Source organism: Balaenoptera musculus, chromosome 3 (assembly GCF_009873245.2).
Source record: "Balaenoptera musculus isolate JJ_BM4_2016_0621 chromosome 3, mBalMus1.pri.v3, whole genome shotgun sequence".
In the NCBI taxonomy this organism is placed as follows: Eukaryota; Metazoa; Chordata; class Mammalia; order Artiodactyla; family Balaenopteridae; genus Balaenoptera; species Balaenoptera musculus.
Window position 1 is genome coordinate 97,201,557 of NC_045787.1, and position 25,706 is coordinate 97,227,262.

The 25,706-nt window shown below is 39.0% G+C and overlaps 1 protein-coding gene and 1 pseudogene across 1 annotated transcript in view; both read left to right on the plus strand.

The window, feature by feature from the left end:
* The first annotated feature begins 13,700 nt into the window (after window positions 1-13,700).
* Window positions 13,701-25,706, plus strand: part of HSD17B4 (hydroxysteroid 17-beta dehydrogenase 4) — a 191,163-nt gene continuing 179,157 nt past the window's right edge. The window contains exon 1 of the mRNA XM_036848349.1: window positions 13,701-14,027. Coding sequence (XP_036704244.1) covers window positions 14,003-14,027 — 25 coding nt within the window. The 5' untranslated portion in view covers window positions 13,701-14,002. The remainder of the gene's footprint in view (window positions 14,028-25,706) is intronic.
* On the plus strand, window positions 22,683-23,647 carry LOC118893129 (annotated as a pseudogene).

Consider the following 25,706-nt stretch of genomic DNA (forward strand, 5'->3'; position numbering starts at 1 on the left):
ACTAAGATACCTCTGTAGTTAGTAACTGCCTTTTCTAAGAAAATGCTTGCTGTTGAATTTTAGATTTGAAACTAAAACCATCATCCAGGCTGTTTTATGAAGAAGGAATCAGATGCACAGAGAATTTATTTAGGAGACTTAATACTTGAGGCCTTTTAAATTAGCAGTTTATATTTGAGCAAGATTCGTATTTGGAGATAAATGTTGATCTTCATTTTGAAAATATTCACTAGCTATCGTGTTGCACCTTTCTCTTTACTTTTGAAATGTAATAACATATTCAACCAAGGGTACCAGGGCTGTGCTAACGGTTTCATCCAACGAGAGCCACATTCAATCTTAGCAGTTCACTGGCTCCCTTCAACAATGAATCCTTTCATTCACCGGTGCCATGCTGAGGTCATGTTCTCGGTGTATCCCAGCTCTAAGAAAGGTGACTGGTTTGTTCCTTCTGCATCACCCTTGTCCCTGGCTGTAGATTTGACACAAATTCCATGTACACTGTATGTAAACCATATGGACACCATCTGAGAAGAACCTTTCTCCTGTGTTAGCTCTTCAGGATAAGCTGAAAGCTTCTGAGTCTGCTTGCCTCTGGCTCCTTTAGTCTCTGTTATGGCTCCTTTATCTTAAATGCTGGAATTTCCAAGGTCATGACAAAGTCATGACAAAGTGAATGTGGGGAAAGAGGGATGATTGATACTTGTTACATTGCTCTGGATTCACAGGTATTGACTCTGGCATAACTTAATTGTTGAGTGAGAGATGCTTTATATTAACTCTTTAAATCTATATTTTGCCCGAACTTAGGACCTCTGCCCATAGGTTGGCAATCGTTATCTGGCCATGATTTTAGGAATTGTTCTGATTTCTAATGTTACGTCATGTTGTCATTCATGGGCCCAGAGTTTAGTTAAGAGTATGTGTAGTTGAGTCCCTAGGCTCATAGGGTATTAGGACCTAACATCGTTTACGTTGTGGTCATTTACATTTTGTTGCTCAGCATCCATTCTCTTTCTATTGTTAACAACATCCTGGTTTCTCTGTAGGACAGCAGTACCACCTCTCTCCAGCTCTCTATCCAGATGCTGATGGTAACTCTGATGACAGTTGGGCACATGACCTGGGTCTGGTCAATCAGAGCATGGCCTCCCCTTTGTGCCAGTGATTGATTCAAGAATGAACATGTAATGCAGCTGTGCAATCAGGCTCAACTGTAACTCATCCTAGGACTTTTGCTAGAGATACAGGGAAAGAATTCTTCTGTCTTCCCCCTGGACTTGAAACTATGAGGCTATGAGTCTGGAGCTTCTGACAGCCAATGTGCTTCCTTGAGGAGAGAGGCAGCCTGAGAAAGAAAGGAACCTGGAAAGCGGAGGGATGGAGAGATGGAGAGAAAGTGAGTCCTGATGCTATCATCTGAGGCAGTACTTCCAGCCTCACCTGCAGTCGCCTTCCCCTGGACTTCTCCAGTTTCAGGAGCCAATACATTTAATTTTTTTGCTTAAGCCAGTTTGAGTCAAGTTTCTTTACTGTAACTGAAAGAGTTCTGATTGATACAAGATGATTTCTAGGTTGGTTTTATATTCCCTGTGGAAAGTTCTTGCTCTTTTAGAGACGGGAGAGGGAACCTAAGAAAACTTAGTGCTGGGAAACTTTGCCTAGAAACAGACTAGTAGGCACCTGACCTGGTCAGTGGAGACAGACCAGCTAGAACTCAGAATTAAAGTCTGTCCTAAAGTATCATGAGAATATATTGATTCAAATTAAGGTTTATTATTTTTAAGCATTTTCAATCACTGAAAGTATTTTGGAAGACTGCAAAGTGGCCTAAGGTTAAGAAAACAAGCTTCGTAGTTGAAGCTTGGGAATGTGATTTCATTTCTTTGAAACTTCTTTTCTTTCATTTCATTTCTCAGTTTCCTCATCTATATAATGGGCATATCCAGTGCCTATCTCAAATAATCACTAAGGCACATAAAACATTCATAGCAGGATGTCTAGTATAGCCTCAATAAGTAGAAGTTATCACTCTTAACAATGCTCTGACCTTTTCCTTTTTGGATTGTGTGAGATGCATCATATTATACCTTTGAGCCAGAACTGAGTCAAAATAATGTAAACTAGAAGGACAAACTCTCTAGAAAGAGGATATTAGGGTTTTTAAACATTCCTTAGGCTGACTAAAATTTGTTTGCTAGCTCTTCCAAGTTGGTAAGTAAAGGGAAATCTAAGTACTGGTTGTTTTCTTATATTTAGTGAAGGACCAAGTTATCTAACTGAGTTCCTCTTGTTTAAGGTTGCTCTAAGTTGTCAATGACAGTCCTCCTGATGGAAGTAAGAGTTCAGGCCAAGCTTTACCTCCTGGGCACTTAAAAACAAAATGAGAAAAAAAAAAGATAACACAAATCAAAACCCTAATCAAAACCAATCTTTATTTAGTACCATGTGCCTGGCACTATGCTAAACTCTCTCTGTGGACCATCCTGTCTCCATCACAACTCTAGAGGGTAGGAACTCTTATCACCATTTTACAGGTGAGAAAACTCAGACTCAGAAAGAAAGGACTGTTAAAGGGCACACAGTTGGTATGTGGTGGAGCTGGGATGGTAGCTGCCCTTTTAACCACACACACTGCTCCTTGCCTGTGCACTCTCCAGTTTAGCAGGATGAGAGTCCTCACCCTCCAGTTCCTGAGCCCACATTTTTTTCACGGTAGGTCTGAGAGCATCAGGAGACCTAGTTCCTAGGAGTCAGTACCTCCAGGATCATCCAAAAGGCTGCTAGTGGGATGTTCCAGGGGCAAATTACACACTGTGGGGGCAGAACTGGATCACTCTGAGGAAAAAGAATGTCTTTCCTGGAAGAATTGTTATATTCTCGTTATATCTGCTTGCTGCTCTGAAAATTTGGAGAAGATGTCTCACTGTGGAAGGACAATCACTCTTTCCTAGTGAACCACTCAATAATTGATTTGATTACATGTGGTTAATATGGGATCCACATGTGGGTAAAAAGTATCGACTCTTTTAATTTATTTTTTTTAAATACAATGTTGAAAGGAGGGAACAGAGATGTTTATTTGAAACAAATGATTTATTTTACATGAATTTTGTACAGATGACATGCCTTGTTCTAAGATGAATTTAAAACAGTGGTAATGAACACCCTCCATCACCCTGACCATCCTTGAAGTTTCCCCTATCACCATGATGCCTATTATCTGAGGTCATTTTTGTTGCTGTCAGATGTTATCATTGGCTTGGCTTGTCTCCCTGTGATGTGTGTGTGTGTGTGTGTGTGTGTGTTGTGTGTGTATGGTGGGGGGGGTGACTTGGTGACAATAGAAATTAACAAAAGGTATGAGCAGAGACTGAAACAGTATTGAGCAAATGGATACTAACGATCCTCCTCACACAGCAATGACCTGGTGTGTGGTTGTGAATAGTCAGGGCCACCACACTGCACAACACCAAGGGCTCCATCTGCACTAGATTCAGACATCCAAGGTTCCCTGGAAGCCAAATGGGCCTGTGCAGGATATGATAGAGAGGGAAGGCCTGAAAAGTGGTGGAGGTAGACACATGTTACTTCTTGGCTGCCCAGAATTCATTTACACTATTTCTTTCTTTAAAAAAAAAAAAAAATTATTTATTTGGTTACACCAGGTCTTAGTTGCAGCAGGCTGCCTCCTTAGTTGCAGCAGGCAGGCTCCTTAGTTGTGACATGCAAACTCTTAGTTGTGGCATGCATGTGAGATCTAGTTCCCTGACCAGGGATTGAACCCAGGCCCCCTGGATTGGGAGCGTGGAGTCTTATCCACTGTGCCACCAGGGAAGTCCCCATTTACTCTATTTCTAATAGCTTCTCACATTAACTGGGAATCTACTCTTCTCCTACTCTCAATGTAGATCTAATTTCACCCCCAGCTCTAAACGTGGCCTGTGACCCAGGTCTGACCAATCAAAGCTTCATATTCCCCTGACTGCAGAGATGGATCATGACAAGCCACCGGGACTTCACGTTCCTTTGCTGAGGCTTCTGAGAGAGAGCTTGACTTAGAGACTTGGCCTGTGTACCAGGCTGGCCTGCTTCTCAGGCGTTTCTGAGCTTTTGGAGCCCAACTGTAAAATCTTGTTGACTTGAGCAGATCTAAAGCTGGGAAGGAACACTGATACAATGGCAGGAATACAAGTACGTGGTGAGTTGGAGGCATATATTTCTTCATAATAAATGAGCCTTGTAGAAGAGGGACCAGTGTTCATAGCAGAAAAGTGTTAGGGAGAGGAGTTTTGGGATTGTATCATGAAACGTTCTGGATCTGAAGTCTGTTGGAAGAGTCCAAGATTCAAGTTGTGACGTGTCTCCCGAGTTGCAATTAGCTCCCCCAAGCTTTCAAGATTGCTGTTGTACAGGGCCATGGCTGTATTCTCATTCCTTTAGCTAGCTGAATGTTTTCAGGCCAAAAGATTTTGCCATTGCTCTTTCTTCAGCCATCTGGAGTCATCTTCAGTCTTTAAGACATCTTGGTTATGGTTTTTCCCATCTCCCAACCTTTCTCCCAGCACCATGACTAGATTAAGCTTTGCCTCTGACAGTGTTTTTAAAAAATTCACATTTCTATTCAGTACAACACTTTGAACTCTTTGGAGAAGAGTTATCATAGAAATCTAGTAAAAGAGGGAACTCTTGCGGCAGTGATTTGATAATTTATTTTCAAGAAAAGTTTTAAATCGTAGTTTTGAGAAACCTGTTCTGTTGAATCCAAACAGGATTAGTAAGCATCAGTCAGGACTCAAGGAATCACATTTCTATGGTCACAGTCATAAGTTATCTCCCATTGTATTTACTCTTCCCTGTATTTTTTGCCTGACATTCTGCCTGCAGCGTCTGACTAACTCTGATGAGGGAAAGCTATCTTATTCAGCTCTATTCATCATTTTTTTTTCCCAGGCTGTGCTAACAATGAAAAAAATCCCCAAACACCCTGTATGGTTAATTGGGTATAATGTGTTACCATTTATGGGGCTCGGAGTTTTAGAACTTCCCCAGGCGCAAAGGACTCAGCAATGATCGTGGATTATAACTGAGGATTTCTATTTATGTCATTCCAAGAAAGGTGTGTTTTCTTAGGCTCAAAGTCTGACCTTTCTCTGCTTATTGAGTGCTTACTGGTGGCCTTTGAAAGTTACTCATTGGCCACTGTATTACCTAGTTACTTTAGTGCTGTGGTAAGTTAATTCAAGAACTACTTGAGGGGCTTCCCTGGTGGCGCGGTGGTTGAGAATCTGCCTGCCAATGCAGGGCACACGGGTTCGAGCCCTGGTCTGGGAAGATCCCACATGCCGCGGAGCAACTAGGCCCACGAGCCACAATTACTGAGCCTGCGCATCTGGAGCCTGTGCTCCGCAACAACAGAGGCCGCGAAAGTGAGAGGCCCGCGCACCGCGATGAAGAGTGGCCCCCAGTTGCCACAACTAGAGAAAGCCCTCGCACAGAAACGAAGAATCAACACAGCCATAAATAAATAAATAAGTAAATAAATTAAAAAAAAAAAAAAACTACTTGAATCACTGAACATTGCATGTATTCTCATAAACCAGATATTTGGGCCTGGGTGGTGAATCAGAGAGCAGAGACAGGCACTGAAGGGTGTTTTCAACCATGAGACAGGAACCCACTTCTGTGTGAATCGGTATCTGGGAGCATTCCTCTGGAAAGTCAGCCTGGGACAGCACAGGAGAAGTAAGCTGCTCCCGGTTCTATTTTCTTCATCTCTACAGAGAGATCTGCAGGTATTGGGCCTGCCTTTGGCCAGAAGAAAGTCTCTGGATTATTAGAAGAGGTGAGAGTGTGGGGGGAATAGAAACAGCAAAAGTTCTGTTTTCTCCAAAATGCTAGAGCCTAGCCCTAAACATACTGAATGAGATGTTTTTGTGGCTCTTTACTCCCTCTTGTGGCGACGTGGTGCCACTGTTTTCTAACTATCGTGGACCTTCATGTTTCCACCTGAGGCAGAAATCACCAAATTGTTTAACATATTCAGGTTGGATGTAACTATCTAATACGGCAAAGAGCAGAGGTTCCATGCTACATTTGGACACATCTCTCAGAGAGTTAAGGGATTCATCTGTTAAAAGTTGTAAATAAGCATGTAGATCCACTGTTCCCACCGAGAGATGGTTCACAAATACTTTTTCCCCAAATGTTGGACTAGTATGGGGATTTTAGGATCTGCGGATGAGAAAAAGCACCAGATTTCACCCTGCCATTTCACTTGAGGGTAAATAGTATAAAGTTTCCCTACAAAAAAAAATGTAGAATCTGAATTCATATATCCATTCCAGTGATATTTTATCAATCTGTATATAACATGATATCACATATATACGTATTTTACTGTGAGCATTAATAAATATTCTTTATTTTAAATTTTGCACATTGCACTTTAACATTACATCCAAACATTTCTCAAGTGGATGCCTACTTTGTAAAACCGTATATTCAGCTCATTGTCATTTCTGTACAGAAGTATAAGTAAATATATGTGATATAATATATGCAATAATACTGGAATTATTTTATTTATCAGATATTTTGTCCTCTATTCTATACTCCACTCTGCAGTACAGGGAGGAGTGGAATAAATGGCACAGTTTAATTGGGAGGTCTCTTTTTTAAAAACTTGAATGGAATGGGCAGCTGTACAAGAAAATGTGCCAGAAGTAGATTCTATTTTTGTAGTAAAATGTGCTGGCAGCAAATTTTATAGTGCTGTGCATTGCTTTAGGATCATTCTCAAAAAGCAAAAAGAGCATCCATTTGTGTCACTCAGTAGTTTTAGTACTCTGGTAAATTACGCTACAATAAAACAAGAGTAGACTCTTTCCAGGCACAGACTCTATAAAGGGCATCCTTTCACTGATGTGGCTGGTTGGGCATGGTCAAGGTAGCTGTAAACACTCATCTTCCCTGGCGTGGTAGGCAACCTCCAAGATAGCTTCTATGATCCTCCCTCCCCCATCTTGATATTCACACCTTTGTGTAATCTCTCCCTTTTGAGTGCGGGCTGGATTTATTGATTTGCTTCCAATGAACTGCATTCCACAGAAGTAATGGGATGTTATTTCTAAGATTAGGTTACAAAAAGAGTATGGCGTGCCAAAACTTGGAAGTAACCAAGATGTCCTTCAGCAGATGGAACAGTAAATAAACTGTGGTGCATCCAGACAATGGAATATTATTTAGTGCTAAAAAGAAGTGAGCTATCAAGCCATGAAAAGACATGGAGGAAACTTAAGTGCATGTTCTAAGTGAGAGAAACCAACCTGAAAAGACTCCCCACTGTATAATTCCTACTATATGACATTCTGGAAAAGACAAAAAAAAAAAAATGAAGACAGTAAAAAGATCCGTGGTTGCCAGGGGTTAGGGAGAGGGAGGGATGAACAGGCAGAGCACAGAGGATTTTTAATGCAGTGACACTATTCTGCATGGTACAATAATGGAGGATACATGTCATTATACATTTGTCAAAACCAATAAAATGTACAATACCTAAACGTGGACTTTGGGTGATAATGTTGTGTCAATATAGGCTCATCCTGTAACAAATTTACCACTCTGGCGGGGGATGTCCACGGTGTGCGTAGTTGTACATGTGTCGGGGAAGGGGTTATATAAGGACCCTCTGTACTTTTTACTCGATTTTGTTGTGAACCTAAAACTGCTCTAAAAAATGAAGTCTATTAAAAAAAAAAAAAAGAGGCTATGGCTTCTGTCTAGGTGCCTTCTCTTGCTCTCTCATTTGCTCACTCTGAGGGAGGACAACTGCCAAGTTGTGAGGAGCTTTCTGGAGAGGCCCACGTGGCGAGGAACTCATGTCTCCAGCCAACAGCCAGCAAAGATCGGAGGCCTGTCCGTGGCCACGGGAGTGGGCTCAGAGTGGAGCCTCCCCCAAATGGGCCTTGAGATGACTGATGCCAGTCGACACCTTGATTACAGCCTTGTGAGAGACATTTTGAGAAACTCTGAGTTGGAGGTACCCCGTTAAACCAGGCCCAGATTTATGACTCATAGAAACTGAAATAATAAATAAATGTTTGTGATTTTAAACTGTCTAGGTTTTGTAGTAATTTGTTGTGTAATGACAGATAACGAATAAACTTGTTAAGCCACCTGTCATATACAAATGTTGAAGAGATTCTTTAATACTGAGAATTAGATGGAAAGTACTGAACCCATGGTTCACGCCAGGGACTCTACCCACGGGTAAGCATAAATATATCCAACCACCTGTGACTACAGGTGACTACAGTTATAGCCTCTGTGTTGTTCTAGAGTAAACCTTCAGTTCCTCTGCATAAAAGGAAGAAAATTAAATTTTACTGAGCATTTACTACTTACTAGGCACTTAAATGATAACTTTTAGGAGGAGATTATGGGCAGTTAAACAATTTATCCAAGTCTATGAAGATAGAAAGAGAAGAAGATGGGATTAAAATCGAGGTGTCGGACCTCCCTAGTGGCGCAGTGGTTAAGAATCCACCTGCCAGTGCAGGGGACATGGGTTCGATTCCCTGGTCCGGGAAGATCCCACAGGCTGCAGAGCAACTGAGCCCGTGCGCCACAACTACTGAAGCCCGCGCACCTAGAGCCCCTGCTCTGCAACAAGATAAGCCACCGCAATCAGAAGCCCAGGCACTGCAGCGAAGAGTAGCCCCCGCTCGCCACAACTAGAGAAAGCCTGCACGCAGCAACGAAGACCCAACGCAGCCAAAAATAAACAAATAAAATAAATAAATAATACATAAATAAATAAATTCATTTAAAAAAAAATCGAGGTGTCACTTCTAAGTAAAAATAACTTGTATCACTCTTTCCAGAACTTTTCCTTGCATTTTCTCATTCTATATTTTCCACTAATCTGTGTTAAATTATTAGGCTTTCCTCACAGTCTACAGTCATAGTGGGGTATTTTATACACATTTTTCTCAGCAACTGATAGAACAAGCAGGCAAAATATCAGTAAGGATATAAAAGGCTTGAATAATATGATCTGCAAACTTAACCTAATAGCCATGTATAGAAGCCTGAGCCCCAGACTGCAAATTACACATTCTTTTCAAATATACATGGAATCTTTACTAAAATTGAATCAAATTTTACTAAAATTCGGTCATAAAGCCAACCTCAATATGTTTAAAAGGATTGAAATCAGAGTATGCTCTCTGATAATAAGGCATTCAGCTCAAAATCAACAACAAAAAGATGACTAGGAAATCCCCATATATTTGATATGAAGAAATATACCTGTAAATAACCCATGCATCCAGAAAGAAATGATCATGGAAATTAGAAAACATTTTAAGCTGGAAAATCTCAAAGTTTTCTAGGAGTAAAAAGTTTTCTAGGAGGAAAAGAGAAGCAAGATTGTGGATTATAATGATGAGTCATGGTGTCTAAGCAAGACAGAGAGGAAGACAGAAAGAGGCTCTGGGTGTCCAGAGAGACACGGAGGGACACGTTGGAAGTTGCCATGATAGGGAAGGATTCTGCAGCGGGAGTACTTGAGCTGGAAAGGTTTGGATGTGAGATTGCCAAAGTGGTAACTGGTAACGAACGTGTCCACGGTGTGACTATAGCAAAACGTTGCCAAAGTTGACTGGATAAAAAAGTCACCGGAAGTCAGGGCATTAAGCAACTAGGAAGCAGGGCATTGGCTGGATCATGCACAGGGGTTCTAAAGTCTCCAAGCAGAATGAAAGGAGCTGAGGTGAAGAGTCACGTAGCAGGAAATAAGCCATGTGATGAGTGAGAGGTTGTGAACAGGAAGGAGGAAGATTGAAAGCAATGAGATGTGAAAGTGGGTAGTAAACCCCAAGTGGCTCAACTGTCATGGGAGTAGGTGTCCAAGATAATCCAGGTTACCTTAAAGCACATTTCATCAGGTACATTCTACAAAGAAAGACAAAACTGGCTGTAGCTCCCTATATACTAAAACTGGTTTTCATAGTTTAGACAATGCGTAGGATTATCAATTGCTTCCCACTGGGAGAAACCAGCCAAGTTCTTACTCTTTTTTTTTTTAACCCTTTAAAAAAATTCAAGTATAGTTAATTTACAATGTTGTGTTTCAGGTGTATAGCAAAGTGATTCAGTTATACATATCTATCTATTTTTCAAATTCTTTTCCATCATAGATTATTACAGGATATTGAATATACTTTCCTGTGCTATACAGTAGGTCCTTGTTATTTATCTATTTTATATACAATAGCGTGTATCTGTTCATCTCAACTCCTAATTTATCCCCCCACCCACTTTGGTAACCATAAGTTTTGTTTTCTATGTCTGTGAGTCTATTTCTATTTTGTAAACAAGTTCATTTATCAAGTTCTTACTCCCTATTTGGGTTTTCTCAGCCTCACAATCAGCTTTACTTACTGTGCCTCTTTTCAGTCTTACCAACTTCTCCCTAAGAGGTTTTGCTCACTACGCGATACACACGACTGCTTGCGGTTTCTCTAAGGGAGATATACGTCCTGAAATTCAGGTTTGTGTCTGAAGCAGAGTTCACAAGCTCCACAGATATTGTGTTTAATTCAGAGTGATGCAGCTGCTTGTAACTGAGAGGGTTTTAAGCTACACAACACATGGGATTTTATGGAGCTTAAATTGTTTTTAGAAGTTATTCATTTATATAGTTACACAACTTTTCAGGTAAAAAACAGAAAAAGCCGAAGTCCCCTTGATCATTGTCATGGTCCCAAATCATGCCCAGAACTAACCACTTAATCAGGTGGTATGTTCTCCTGGGCTTTTCTCTACGCATTTACATTCTTATAAGTGCACAGAGGGGAATATGTAGTTTTGCACAACGGATCATTTTACTCCCCCGCTTCTGACGCGCTCCCCATTATAACTAGAATAAAATCCATACTTTCCACTGTGGCCTCCAAGATTCCACACAATCCGGTCCCTGCCTCCCTCTGTGACCTCCTCTTGTGCCAGGAGGTGTGACGGTGTTCTCCCCACAGGGCCTTTGCATGTGCTGTTCATGCTGCTTGGAGAGCTCCGTCACAATCCTTGCTTGACCGTTTCTTCTCAACTTTCAAGTCTCAGCTCAAAATTCATCTGCTCATAAGCCTTTCCTGGATGCCCTCTCTAAATTAGTACTTCCCTCCTCTGTCTCAACTTTCTATCTCTTTTGAATCCTGTTACCTTGTTTCAGGCAACAGAGTTCTACCACTGGGGTTTGAATCCTCTCTTTACTACATGCTAGCTAAATTACTTCACCTTTTTGTGCTTTAGGTTTCCCATCTAAAACTGAGGATAATTATGCACTTACTTTTTAGGGTGTTCCGAGTTAATATTTGTAAACCATTAACAAATTGCCTAGAACGTAATGCGCTCTGTTTGATAAATTGATACAATTTTTCCTTAGCACTTGCAATGAGAGGAAATCATTTCTTCCTTTGCTGTTTATCCTCTCCCTTCTCTAGAATGTAAGATCTATAAGTGCAGGGACCTTGTCTGTTCTGTTCTTAGGCCAAGAACAGTGCCTGACTCATAGCACCCTTAATAAGTAAAGGCTGAATGCATGAATATTCAGATCTTATCTCCTGCATAGGGTTCTGAGTGCAGAAGAGGTAAGTTTTTTTTTTTTTTTAAATTGTGGCCGCATCTCACTGCATGTGGGATCTTAGTTCCCTGACCAGGGATCGATCCCGTGCCCCTTGCAGTGAAAGTGCGGAGTCTCAACCACTGGACAGCCAGGCAAGTACCAAGAGATAAGTTTAAAATGGAAAACATGGTCCTGCTTTTATTAAAAACTTAACTTTTATACACTGTCCACCACTTAGTGCTATCACCATATCTTGCCCTGTTATACTAGAAATGGACATAACTCCTCTAACCTCCAAAGTAGGTCTAACCCAGCTGCAATACTCTCTTGTGTCTTACTTTTCCAAAGAGCACAGCAGAGCAAAGACTGCTAACATGTCCTGCCCACTGTCCGCAGCACATGGTGGGATGTAGCTCCAGGACCTTGCTTCAGATGTGCAAGATCACCCATCCATTAAACCATTGATGTTTCTATTGCTGAAAAAACAAACAAACAAAAAATAAAGAGCACAGCATACAGAAGGTCAGTGTAGTAGCAGCCTCACTGCTAGAAAAACACTAGCAGCAGTTATCATAAGCAAAAATGACATTCCCAGATTCCAGCACAATCCAGACCTTTACTGCAGTTGCCAGCCAATTTATTTAGGATTATCTGCGGGATGGAGGAAAGAGAAAAGTTCTTGTTTAAGCCTGTCAGGTTACTAGTCATACTGTGCTGGTTGGCCAGGGTCTGTGAACCTAAACTCTACTGGGAAAAATCTTCTGTAGAGAGGTTAGTTGTGCTTTCATGTGCTCCTCTTGCAGAAACCCAAGCTTTCTCCAGCTGTCCTGTAGCTACTGTCACCACCAAGATGGTGGGTGCTTCAGAGGTCCAGTAAGGCCACATGGACATAAACTTTCCTACTCTGAAAGATGCATTTAAAAAAGATTTTTTTCCTGCAGATATTTTCTTGCTGCATTAGGTCCAAACTGGGTCATCTATCCAAGGCTAAGAAACAAGATAAGAGAGAAAAAAAATTAGCAAAAAATCCATTAGATTGCTACCTACTAAACTGAGCTTGCGGAAAAGCCAGGTCTGAGGTGTTTCGTTCCTGGTGCTATCAATGGGTCTTTTTTTTTAAATTGAAGTACAGTTGATTTACAATGTTGTGTTAGTTTCAGGTGTACAGCAAAGTGATTCAGTTATACAGACACATATATCTATTTTTTTTAGATTCTTTGCCCTTATAGGTTATTAGAAAATATTGAGTATAGTTCTCTGTGCTATACAGTAGGTCCTTGTTGGTTATCTATTTTATATTTAGTAGTGTGTATGGGATAAATTAATGAGTCTTAAGTTCATGCAAATTACAGCTGCCTTTACAGTATAGGGTCCCCTAGAGAACATCTTGTGATTCCAGGAAAAAAAATTCTATCTCTGTCCAAGGCTTGATTCTGACTTATGCAGTATGAGTTCCTGGAAAGCCTGTGTTGGTTCCCAAATGAATCTATTTTCGTATTAAACTTGGCTACTGTGGTCTATGTGTGCTCAATCACCCTGCACAGCTGCAATCTCAAACCAGCTGCAGCTCAGTGACAGCTGACAGAATCACTATGAGGGTCAGTGAGTGAGGTCAGGGGCTCTGCAGCCAGGAACCACGCCCCAATCATGCCGCAGGTGGTCTAGTGAAGACACCGTTCTCCTTGCAGCTGGATACTAGACGCCACCACTCACCTTTAACTGGTACCTTTAAGTCTCTTCTTCTGGCTCCCCCCACAAGAACGAGGACATGAGAACAAGCTAAGAGCATTAGAGAACAGTGTACACGAATAAAGCAACCCTCTTTGGTAGTGTATCATACACCTCACTCTGTGACTAGCCAGAGCCCAGCTGTGAGTCTGGGAAGTGGTGTATTAGCTTCCCAGCAATGGCTGAGAAAGCCTTCATTCTCGCTCTTGTGGGCCTGTGGCTGAGCACACCTCATGGAAGATCACAGTTGGGTTGATTTTGCACTGACATTTCTGAAAGTAAGAACAATGCACACCACCTTTTTTTTCTTTTATTCTTTTTTCAGTTGTTTTTTTTTTTTTTTTTTTAAACAGAAGAACGGGATTATTGGAAAGACTACAACGCAAGACTGAAGCAAATACCGCGCATGAAGATCTGGGTACTTGTGCCAGGTGGAGCTTGGCTACGGAGCCGATACTCAGCTTGCTAGGCTCCCTCGTGAGATTTCGTTTGAAGAAGTTTGGCGCTGCTCAGTCGCCGTAGCTACACCCTTCGCGGCAGCGAGCGGGAGCGTGGAGACCGCAGTTTACTGAGTTGTCCCACTAGGCTTACCGTTGATGGCCATGCCCAAGGCTCACTTTTACACCTTGATTCGAGTCTGCATTCCAAATGCCCGCGGACTTCCTTGTGCCCAGTAAGCAAAGAAGCTCGCCGTTGGCCTGGTGCTAGGATAGCGTCACGGGTACACGCGCCTTTGTAGGGAGCAGGGGGCGGGGTGACAGGGGCACCAACCCTCCGGGAGAAGAGGGCCCCGCCTCCAGGCCACGCACCCCCCTGGTTGGAGGCGGCGCGGGGGCGGGGCGAGGTCCTGGCTCAAAGCCTAGGAGTGACCTTTCTTATTACAAGGGCTTTCTTATCTTTCAGCGCGCTGGAGGCTAGCCTTTCCGGGTTTCGGTGAGCCCCAGAGTTAAGGGGTACAACGTCAAAAGGCAGATGTGGACAAAGGGCTAAGAGTGCAAGGGGCTGGTGTAGGGGCGAGCTTTCAGTGATGGGACTGCGTTGGAGATTTAGGCTTGAGTTACAGAGAGACTTTTCTTGCTCTGCCTGAGAGTTGAAACCAAACTTTCAGAGTTGTAGAACCATAGCTGTCTGCTTGGCATCTCCAGCCATAGCTTCACTTCGCTTACTGTAGGCAGTTTGCCCAAAATTGAAATCGTGTTCCCTCCAAAAGCTGATCTTCTCCCACTATTCCTTATTTTGATGAATGGCCCACCATAACCTAGATTCTCAAGCCAGAAATATGGGGGTTATTTCTGTCGTTCTTCTCGTACATCCTATTAATCAAAAAGACTTATTGACTCCATTTCCAAAAATAGGTAACTATTAAGAACCTACTGTATAGCATAGGGACCTCTACTCGATACTCTGTAATGCCCTATATGGGAAAAGACTCTAAAAAAGAGTGGATATATGTATATGTATAACTGATTCACTTTGCTGTACAGCAGAAACTACACAACATTGTAAATCAACTATACGCCAATAAAAGTTAATTAAAAAAAAAAATCTCCAAATTACCCTCTCTTCAGCATTTCCTCTGCATTACTTCTGGTCTCAATTTTTCCCAATAGGTTTCTATCTGTTACCCCTGCCCACCTACAATCAATTCTCAATTATGGGGCAGAGTGATCTTTCCATGATGTAAACATTTCTCTGGAGTAATCCTGCTTAAAATATTTTAAGCACAAAATTCAAACACCTAAATGTGCTCTGACTCTGCTTGCTTTCGTGCCCATACCCTGTCTCCAATCTAGCTAGTACTTCTGTTGCCTGAACAGTATTCAGTATAGTTCCCTGTGCTATACAGTAGAACCTTGTTGTTTATCCATTTTATATATAATAGTTTACATCTACTAACCCCAAACTCCCAATCCATCCCTCCCCACCCTCCTCCCTCTTTGCAACCACAAGTCTGCTCTATGTCTGTGAGTCTGTTTCTGTTTTGTTGATAGGTTCATTTGTGTCATATTTTAGATTCCACATATAAGTGATATCATATGGTATTTGTCTTTTTCTTTCTGACTTACTTCACCTAGTATGAGAATCTCTAAGTCCATCAACGTAGGAAGCAACAAAATTAAGAACCGTTAAAAGATACTGCCTATGGGCAACTTGTGTGTCAACATACGTTAATGGGTGTTTTTTATGTGCATGTGCTTAGTTTGCTCTGCTGAACCTCTCTGTACTTACACTTTTTCTTATCAGTTCCACAGGAAAGAGAAAAGCTGGAATAGAAATTCAAAACAATAAGAAAATCATACATGGGTTGCTTTGTCTGTTAGTGCATAGACTCACTTTGGCTTGAGGAAACGTTTTGAAATTGATTTTAGAAAAGATTATCAAAGAGATCTTTAATAATGCACTTAATATTTGCAATGTCTACAGCACATAGCTCATTGTGTTTACTTTTTCTGATTTTCATCATCCTGGTTTAATAAAAGAAAACTATTAGGATACTGGTTCATTTATGTTAGTTCATTAGCTATAACTTAACATTTGCAAACATTTCTGTTAACCTCAGAAATTAGAATTTAAACTTGATGTGATGCAGTATTAATGTTTCTTAATTTTTGTTGAGAAGAGAAAAAGAACTGCTTATCTATAGACGATGTTGAAAGGTTTGTGATTTTCCTGTGTCATTTTATGTATTTTATTTTTGCTATTTCCTGATTATCTTTTTCAATGCTTCTAGTTTTATTTTGTTGTGAATCATTTCATGGGAGAAGGCATAGATTTTTACCAAAATTTGTTTCCAGGAACTTGACTTTTATCAATGAAACATTAAAAAAAAACTTTTATTTCAGTTGTTTTTGCTTTTTGTTTGTTTGCTTTGTTTAATTTTTCCTTTGTCGGACAAACACTAAGTAATTTTATATGCACTAAAAAGTAACTTCAACAATGACTCTCTGTATAGTTTGACAACTTCTCTGATTTAAGGAGAAGAGCTATGATGGTGTGACTCTGGAATGTCACATATAAATGTGGGTAAGTTCAGACACAAACGTATTCCAAATACCTCCTCTCAGAGGATCATTACTTCTTCAACCTCCACTCCCCAGGAAGCTACTTAACGTGTTACAGGAGTGATGCTGGCCTCTTAAGTCCAATAGATTTTAGCTCAGATAGTGGCTCTGATGCCCATATTAGGGTAATTGCAGGAACATGTTTCTTTGTTATTGGAATATGGTATGTTAATAACTTATTTGGTTGGGTGGTGGGATATAAACAGAAAAACCCACATGGCTTCTACATACAGTTTCTTTTCTTTTGGAGAGATGGTATAGAGTAAATATTAACACTTCAAATGAGACAGATCTGTTTTACTTTTTACTAATTCCATTATTCCCTCAAATTGTTTCACTTCCCTGAACTTAAGTTTCTTACTTAAGATATGTGGGAAAGGTAAACACTGAATACTCTGGCTATAATATTGTTATTTCTGACACATCAGCTTTCCTAGGCAAATATCAATTGCATTCAACAAATAGACGATAGTATTTGTTAGGCAGGTTTTACAGCAGTACTGAGAAGTAACAAATCTAACATTTGTTTTAATTTTTTTAATGTTTTTTTATTGTGGTAAAGTCACGTAGTATAAAACATACTATTTTAACCCTATTTAACCATACAGTTCAGTGGCACTAAGTACATTCACATTGTTGTGCAGCTCTCACCATCATCCATCTCCTGAATTTTTCACCTGCCTAAACTGAAACTCTGTCCCCATTAAACACTAACTCCCCATTCCCCCTCCCCCACCCCCCACCTCCCGGCCCCTGGTATCTACCAATGTACTTTCTGACTCTATGAAGTTGACTATTCTAGGTACCTTGTATAAGTGGAATCAAACAGTATTTGTCTGCACCTAATGTATATTGGAATGCATTTTTAAGGTTAACTTAATATATGTCCTGCAAACAGATTGTACCTTCTTTCCCCCCCCACCCCGTGCTATACAGTAGGCCCTCACCAGCCATCTACTTCATACATAGTAGTGTACATATGTCAGTCCCAATCTCCCAATCCATCCCACTCCCCTCGCCCCACTTGGTGTCCATACGTTTGTTCTCTACATCTGTGTCTCTATTTCTGCTTTGCAAAGAGGTTCATCTGTCCCATTTTTCTATATTCCACATATATATGTTAACATATGATATTTGTTTTTTTCTTTCTGACTTACCCCACTCTGCATGACAGTCTCTAGGTCCATCCACATCTCTGCAAATGGCACAGTTTTGTTCCTTTTTATGGCAGAGTAATATTCGATTGTATATATTTACCACATCTTCTTTATCCATTCCTCTGTTGATGGACATTTAAGTTGCTTCCATGTCCTGGCTATTGTAAATAGTGCTGCAATGAATATTGGGGTGCATGTATCTTTTGGAATTATGGTTTTCTTTGGGTATATGCCCAGGAGAGGGATTGCTGGTTCATATGGTAGTTCTATTTTTAGTTTTTTAAGGCACCTCCATACTGTTCTCCATAGTGGCTGTATCAATTTACATTTCCACCAACAGTGTAGGAGGGTTCCCTTTTCTCCACACCCTCTCCAGCATTAATTGTTTGTAGATTTTTTGATGATGGCCATTCTGACTGGTGTGAGGTGATACATCATTTTGGTTTTGATTTGCATTTCTCTAATAATTAGTGATGTTGAGCATCTTTTCATGTGTTTGTTGGCCATCTGTATGTCTTCTTTGGAGAAATGTCTATTTAAGTCTTATGCCCATTTTTTGATTGGGTTGTTTGTTGTTTTGATTTTGAGCTGCATGAGCTGTTTGTATATTTTGGAGATTAATCCCTTGTCAGTTGCTTTGTTTACAAATATTTTCTGCCATTCTGAGGGTTGTCTTTTCGTCTTGTTTATGGTTTCCTTTGCTGTGCAAAAGTTTTTAAGTTTAATTAGGTCCCATTTCTTTATTTTTATTTTTATTTTCATTACTGTAGGAGGTGGGTCAGAAAACATCTACTGTGATTTATGTCAGAGTGTTCTGTTTATGTTTTCCTGTAAGCGTTTTATAGTGTCCGGCCTTACATTTAGGTCTTTAATCCATTTTGAGTTTTTTTGTGTGTATGGTGTTAGGGAGTGTTCTAATTTCATTCTTTTACATGTAGCTGTCCAGTTTTCCCAGCACCACTTGTTGAAGAGATTGTCTTTTCTCCATTGTATATTCTTGCCTCCTTTTTCATAGATAAGGTGACCATAGGTGCGTGGGTTTACCTCTGGGCTTTCTATCCTGTTCCACTGATACATGTTTCTGTTTTTGTGCCAGTACCATACTGTCTTGATTACTGTAGCTTTATAGTATAGTCTGAAGTCAGGGAGCCTGATTCCTCCAGCTCCGTTTCTTCTATTTCAAGATTGCTTTGGCTATTCAGGGTCTTTTGTGTTTCCATACAAATTGTAAAATTTTTTGTTCTAATTCTGTGAAAAATGCCACTGGTAATTTGATAGGGCTTGCATTGAATCTGTAGATTGCTTTTAGTAGTATAGTTATTATCACAATATTGATTCTTCCAATCCAAGAACATGGAATATCTCTCCTTCTGTTTGTGTCATTTTTGATTTCTTTCATCAGTATCTTATAGTTTTCTGAGTACAGGTCTTTTGCCTCCTTAGGTATTTATTCCTGGGTATTTTATTCTTTTTGTTGCAATGGTAAATGGGATTGTTTCCTTAATTTCTCTTTCTGATCTTTCATTGCTAGTGTATAGGAATTTCACATCAGGTAGTGTTTTAATTTAGTCACTATGAAAAACAGTTTGGAGGTTCCTCAAGTAATTAAAAATAGAACTGCCATATGATCCAGCAATTCCATTTCTGGGTGTATATCCAAAGAGAACAAAATCATTATGTTGAAGAGACATCTGCAGTGTCATGGTCATTGCAGCATTATTTCATAGTCAAGACATGGAAACAACCTAAGTGTTGACAGCTAAACGGATAAACAAATTGTGATACACATACACACACATCAGAATATTATTCAGCCATGAATAATTGAACTTTGAATTCATGAGTATTTCATGAATAATTGAACTTCTTTCAATTGATATGTCTGTGAGTTTCATTTATATTGTTGTACATGGATTTTGATTTTTATTCTCATTGTTACATACTACGATTATGGACATATACCACAATTTATTTATCCATTCTAGTGTTGATAGGCATTAATAGTATAGTTGGCAGTTTTTGCCTATTATAAACAGTGATGTTATAAACATTCTAGTTCCTATACTTTTGTAATCCATCTATGTATTAGGTGTACACCTAAGAAGGAAGGAAGAAAATAGAGAACAAAATTATATAGTTCTAAAATTAAATGACTTTAAAATATAAATAATAGATGATAGACTCACACATGACCATCTACTTAAGCAAATAATCTGAAATATTTTCCATTAGATATCACACATGGCTCTACTGATGTTCAAAGAGAGAAAATTTAACCAAATAGACTTAAATGAAATTAAACACATCTTTGTCTGTCTTTGATGATTCAAATGTACCCTGGAAGGACCTTACATGTATAAATAAAAGTTGTTAACTTTGGACTGTCACAGTGGTGAAAGACTGTTTAGAATAGATCAGCTTAAGCAGATTGCATTATATAAACTGAAAAAGTCCAACTCTGGGGAAATTTTTTAGAGTATTTAAAGTTTTGTCTTTTCATCTTTATTTTCATTTAAGAAAACTTTTTTTTTCTGAAAATACTTGGCTCTGAAAAGTATCTTTTAATGAAGATTTTTAAAAACTTTTTTCTAAACCTCTAACCCATTAAAAAACTCACTGAATTACAATATGCTGCATTAATTTCCATCTATAGTTAATTTAAAACTCAGTGGATTTTCTTAAACTAAACATACTGTGTAACCAGCACTGAGATCCAGAAATAGGTCATTACTGTACTACAGTACTATACGATCTGCAGTTGCTGAATCCATGGATGCAGAACTGTGTATAAGGAGGAACCACATAGAGGGAGGGCCAATTATAAGTTATACTCAGATCTTCAACTGTGTGGAGGGTTGTTCAACAACTCTCTCATTGTTCGAGGGTCAACTGTACATTGTGATTCAGCTTCTCCTTCTGCCAGATTCTGCCTTTCTCACATTCTTCCAGGTGAACTTCCTAAGAGCACTGTCCATTAACTTTCCCATTAAAAATCCCCATTTTCAGGAAACCCGATCTAAGATAGTACCAGCACAAATCCCGGAACATCCATATGGAGAACTATTAGGCTTGCTAAGGAATGAGGAAAACCATGTGCTGCCGTTGTTGCAGGATTTGGCTAATATGTACCAATATACCATGAGGAGACAAGAGTAGATGCACAGGATTGTGTATGTTGAGGATGCTGAATGAAGGGGAACAGAACAAAAAAGAAAGTTGGGGATGGGGGAGTTTATCAATATGGGAGATAGTCCTGTGAAATAGAATTTAACACTCTGGCATCTACAGTGGGAGATCATGCTATTCTCTCCTAGGATAGCTATTAGAAACATGTAAAAAAAAATACTGACACAAAATAAATTAGGTAGGAATGTCGGAGTTATCAGGGCTGATGTTGGAAAAAGGATTCAAAGATTCAGAAAGAGAGGTAGGTAGGATATATTACATAAAGCTGGATAAACAGCTGACAGTATTTCATGCGAAGGCCTAGAGGACATGCCAGGTGACAGTACTAAGCAAGTAACTGGTGAAAGGGGAACAAAAATTGTTTAGGAGCTCAGGGATGGCTGTTCTCTCTAGGCTATGAATGACAGTAAAAGATGCTGTTTTAGGACTGGGAATCCTGATAGCAATTAATTTGATTGCATCTCAAAATAACAAAGAGGAGATGGTAGTGCTTAGCAATCAAAAGCAAGGTAAGTGCAATTATCACAACGAGCAACAAGATCTGTGTGGCAGATGAGGAAGCTTGACTCACAGTGAGATATAGAAATGGTTAACAGGATATGTTAGTCCTTACAGAAATATGAATATGCAGCAAGCAAGCATTTTGCATAATATGTACAATCAAAATAAATAAAAATAAATGATAAGGAGGCAGAGGGAAGCTGCCCATTAAAAAGCTGCCCACAATTTTTTTTCCCTAGATTCCAGATGTGATCTGATTCTCAGACCATGAACCCATTGACTGGAAGAGAGGCCTATGATGAAAGATCATTTTTCACTGTGACAAATGTATAACAGTAATTCCCCTGTACTTTACCTAGGTGACCCCTGAACTTTAATTCAGGTGCCTCAGCACTGGGAAAAGGGAAATGTCCAGATCATTCAAGGGTTGATGTAAACATGAACATAGTGAGGACAGAAATTCCATATATTAAAAGGAACAAAATAGAATGTCTAGAACCCAAAATACGTTATGTGCAGATTAAACACCACAGAAAAAATATCAGTGAGCTTAAAGACATAACAATAGAAATTATCCATACAGATATATTTAGCTTTGGTGAAATATGGGATGGTACTAAGAACTCTAACAATAGTGTTACTAGAGTTCCAGGAAGGAGGTTTACAGGAATTGAATAAATAATGGCTAATATTTTCCAAATTTGTTCAAAATTATAAGACTGCATGTCCTAGAAGCTCAAAAAATTCTAATCAAGAAAAAGAAAAGCAAAGGCACATAATTCAAATTTTATAAAATCATTGTTAAAGAGAAAATTTTAAAAGCAGCCAGAGGAAAGAGAGATTAAATGCAGGGGAATAACCATATGAAAGTTGTTGACTTTTTATCAGAAACAATGCAAACCAGAATATTTTGGAACAACATCTTTAAAATGTTGAAAAAAGGTCTGTCAACCTAAAATTCTATATCCAGAAAAAATATTCTTCAGAAATGAAGCTAAAATAAAAATATGTTCAGGAAAAGAAAACCTTGGAGAATTCATCACCCAAAGAGCTGCACAAGAAGAAAATTTATAGTAAATTTCTTCAGGCTGAAGAAAGAGTAAACCAGAGTTTTACTAAGAAATAAAAAATACTGTGAATAGTCACTATGTAGGTAAATTTTTAAAAAATTCCTTCATTTTAAAATTTCTTTAAAGTGTATTTTATTGTTTAAATTATAAAATAATATATTTGTGGGGTTTATGACATATGAAGATGTAGATTATTTGACAATAAAAGTATAAATAAGAGGAGGGTATAATAGAAATATACTGTTACACATTTCTTACATTAAAACTCAAGAGGCATAACATTACTTGAAGAAAGACTGTGATAAGATGCATATTGCAAACCCTAGAGCTCCTACTGCATAAACGTAAAAGTTATAGCTAGTAAGACCATGGTAAAGAAAAATCGAATATTGAAAATATTTAAATAGTCATAAAGAATGCAGGGACGGAGAACAAAAAATATATGGGACACGTCCTCCTCAGCATCATGGCCACCCTCAGACCTCTCATGAAGCCAAAGATCAAAAAGGGAACCAACAAATCCATCCAGCACCAGTCAGACCGATATGTCATAATTAAGCAGAACTGGCAGAAGCCCAGGGGCATGACAATAGGGTGCGCAGGAGATTCAGGGACCAGATTTTGATGTCCAACTTTGGTTACTGGAACAACAAGAAAACAAAGCACTTGCTGACCAGTGACTTCTGAAAGTTTCTGTCCACAATGTCAAGGAGCTTGAAATGCTGCTGATGTGGAACATATATTACTGGGCTGTGATTTCTCACATCGTCTCCTCTAAGAACCACAGAGCCATTGTGGAAAGAGCAGCCTAGCCGGCTGTCAGTCACCAATCCCAATGCCAGGCTGCACAGCGAAGAAAATGAAGAGACAGCTTGTGTGCACATTGTATTCGTGTTAATAAAACCATAAAACTCAAAAAAGTATACATATGGGACAAATTGAAAACAAATAGCTGGATGGTACACTTAGAAACAACCATGTAAATCATTAGATTAATTATAAATGCTCTAAACTTTCTAAAAAAAAGCCAAAGAATATTACACTGGATTTAAGAGCTAAATCCAATTTTATATCATCTGGAGGAAGTGCATTTTAAATATGGAGTTACAGATAGTCCAACAGTAAGAGAATGGGAAAATATACAGAGAAGTCCTCACAACCAGCAATATTGACAAAGATGAGAAGGGGAATTTCATAAAAATAAAAGTGTCAATTCTGAATCCCTATGAACCTAGTACCAGAGATTCATAAATCTATGAAGCAAAAACTGAAAAAAATCTGCAAACAAAATTAGACAAATCCACATTATAGTTGAAATTTCTGCAGAAAATTACTAAGGATATAAAAGATGTGAATAAAATATCAACCAGCAGGACATACCTGAAATTTATAGAATAATTCACTGAACAATGGAACATACAAAGTCTTTTTCAAAGAGCACATTCAACAGGTGGAACAAAAAATAAAATTAATTAATGAATAACTGAAAAAAAAGAAACTGAACAGTTGTTTGGGGCACCTTCCATCTGATTTCACATTAAATGGAGGCATATTGTGGAAATGAATCCTTAGTGGTTATCCAGACTTTAAAAGTGCTCACATCAGTTATTAAAGCTAATAGGAACAATTTCAGTTTAAAAGCAGGACTTCCTGTCCACTTAATACTACAGTAGTATTGACTACATTACTTGGAAATGCCCTATGTCTAATTTTCCATTCCTTAACTGGAGGAGAATATTGTCTCGAATGCAGATGCCTCAGATACCTTGTAATTTTATATAACCAATTTCAATGGACTTTATGCCATTTTTAGCTTGTCACCTATGTGTGATTATCCCAGAAAACAATCTCTTTTCCCCCACACTCACTATTTATGTACTTCTTATGTTTAAACTAATTACTGAACCTTAGTACTTCCCCATTGAAGAATGGGCTTATAAGTATACTTCCTCATGGTTATATGAGTTTTAGACTAGATGGTTTATTTGGTAGATTTCCTAGCATCATCTCCCTGGGCTCTAAGTTATTTAATACATTAATTTTGGGCAGTTCATCATGATGAACTGATGGTGTTAATTTTTTATTATAGCCTATTTAGTAGTTTTATCCTCTAAGATCACAAAGATTTTCTTTGATATTTTCTTAAACAAATTGTGGTATAGCCAAACAATAAAAAGAAACAAACTACTAGACACACAACATTGACGAATCTCAAAAAATGTGCTGAGCTACCTAGGACACAAAAGAACACATACCATATGAACCCATGTATATACTATTACAGAAGAGGTAAACCTAATCTATAGTAATCTCTGGCCTAGGCAACAACTGATAACATATCAGTTGTTGCCTAGGCCAGAGGTGAGGGTGGGTAAAATGCAAATGGATACAAGGAAAATTTGGGGGGTGATGGAAATATTCTGTATCCTGATAGGGTTGATGATCATATGGGTGTATACACTTGACAAGCTCACCAAACTGCAAACTTGAAATAGGTGCTTTTTTATTGCATGTAAGTCACACTTCAATAAAGTTAATACGGAAAAACAAACAAACAGAAAACTATTGTGTAGGGAGAAGAATGGAAGCAGGGAGTCTAGCTAAAGTGCTGTGAATAATCTGAGCAATGATGGTTTAAACAGTAGAAATGGAAAAGAAGAAGATAGATTTAGGATATGTTTTGAAGGCAAATTGTACATGATATGTTGATAATTTATATATGTACGTTTGAGAATGAGGATTCTGATGGACAGTGAGAAATAAGGAAAAATCCCTGAAAGTTTGGCTTAAAAAATTGGATAGTGTTATTTATTCAAAACAGTTAATCTGAGAAAAGAGTTTGGTAATTGAGTTCTATGGAGAATCAAGAGTACTATTTTGGCTGTGTTAATTTTAAGATGCTTTTTTAAAACACTTGTGGAAAAATATCCAGCAGGGTGTTGGGTATATGATTCTGGAGTTCTAGGGCATGTTTGAATCTTAAGGTACAGATGTGGAAGTCGTAGCAGACAAGTTCTATTTAAAGCCATAGGCTTGAAAAAATGTCACCTAGAGAGCCCAGGACACTTAGTGGTGGAGGAGGAGAAAAGGAACCAGCGAAGGAGACTGTGATGAAGCAGCGAATAATGCAGGCACTCAGTTACAAGCACATGGCATCCTAGACATTAAGAGATGAGAGAGTTTTAGGAAGAAAAGTGAGCAGCTATGTTGAAAGCAATGGAAAGGTCTGGTTAAGGAAAGAACAGTGATCACTGGATAAATTTTTGTGTGTGTGACCCTGACCAGATCTTTTTCTGGAATAGAAGGGGTGGAAACTTGATTGGACTGGATGTAGAAGATCAAATTGACATGACTCTATATTTGTCAAGAAAATGTA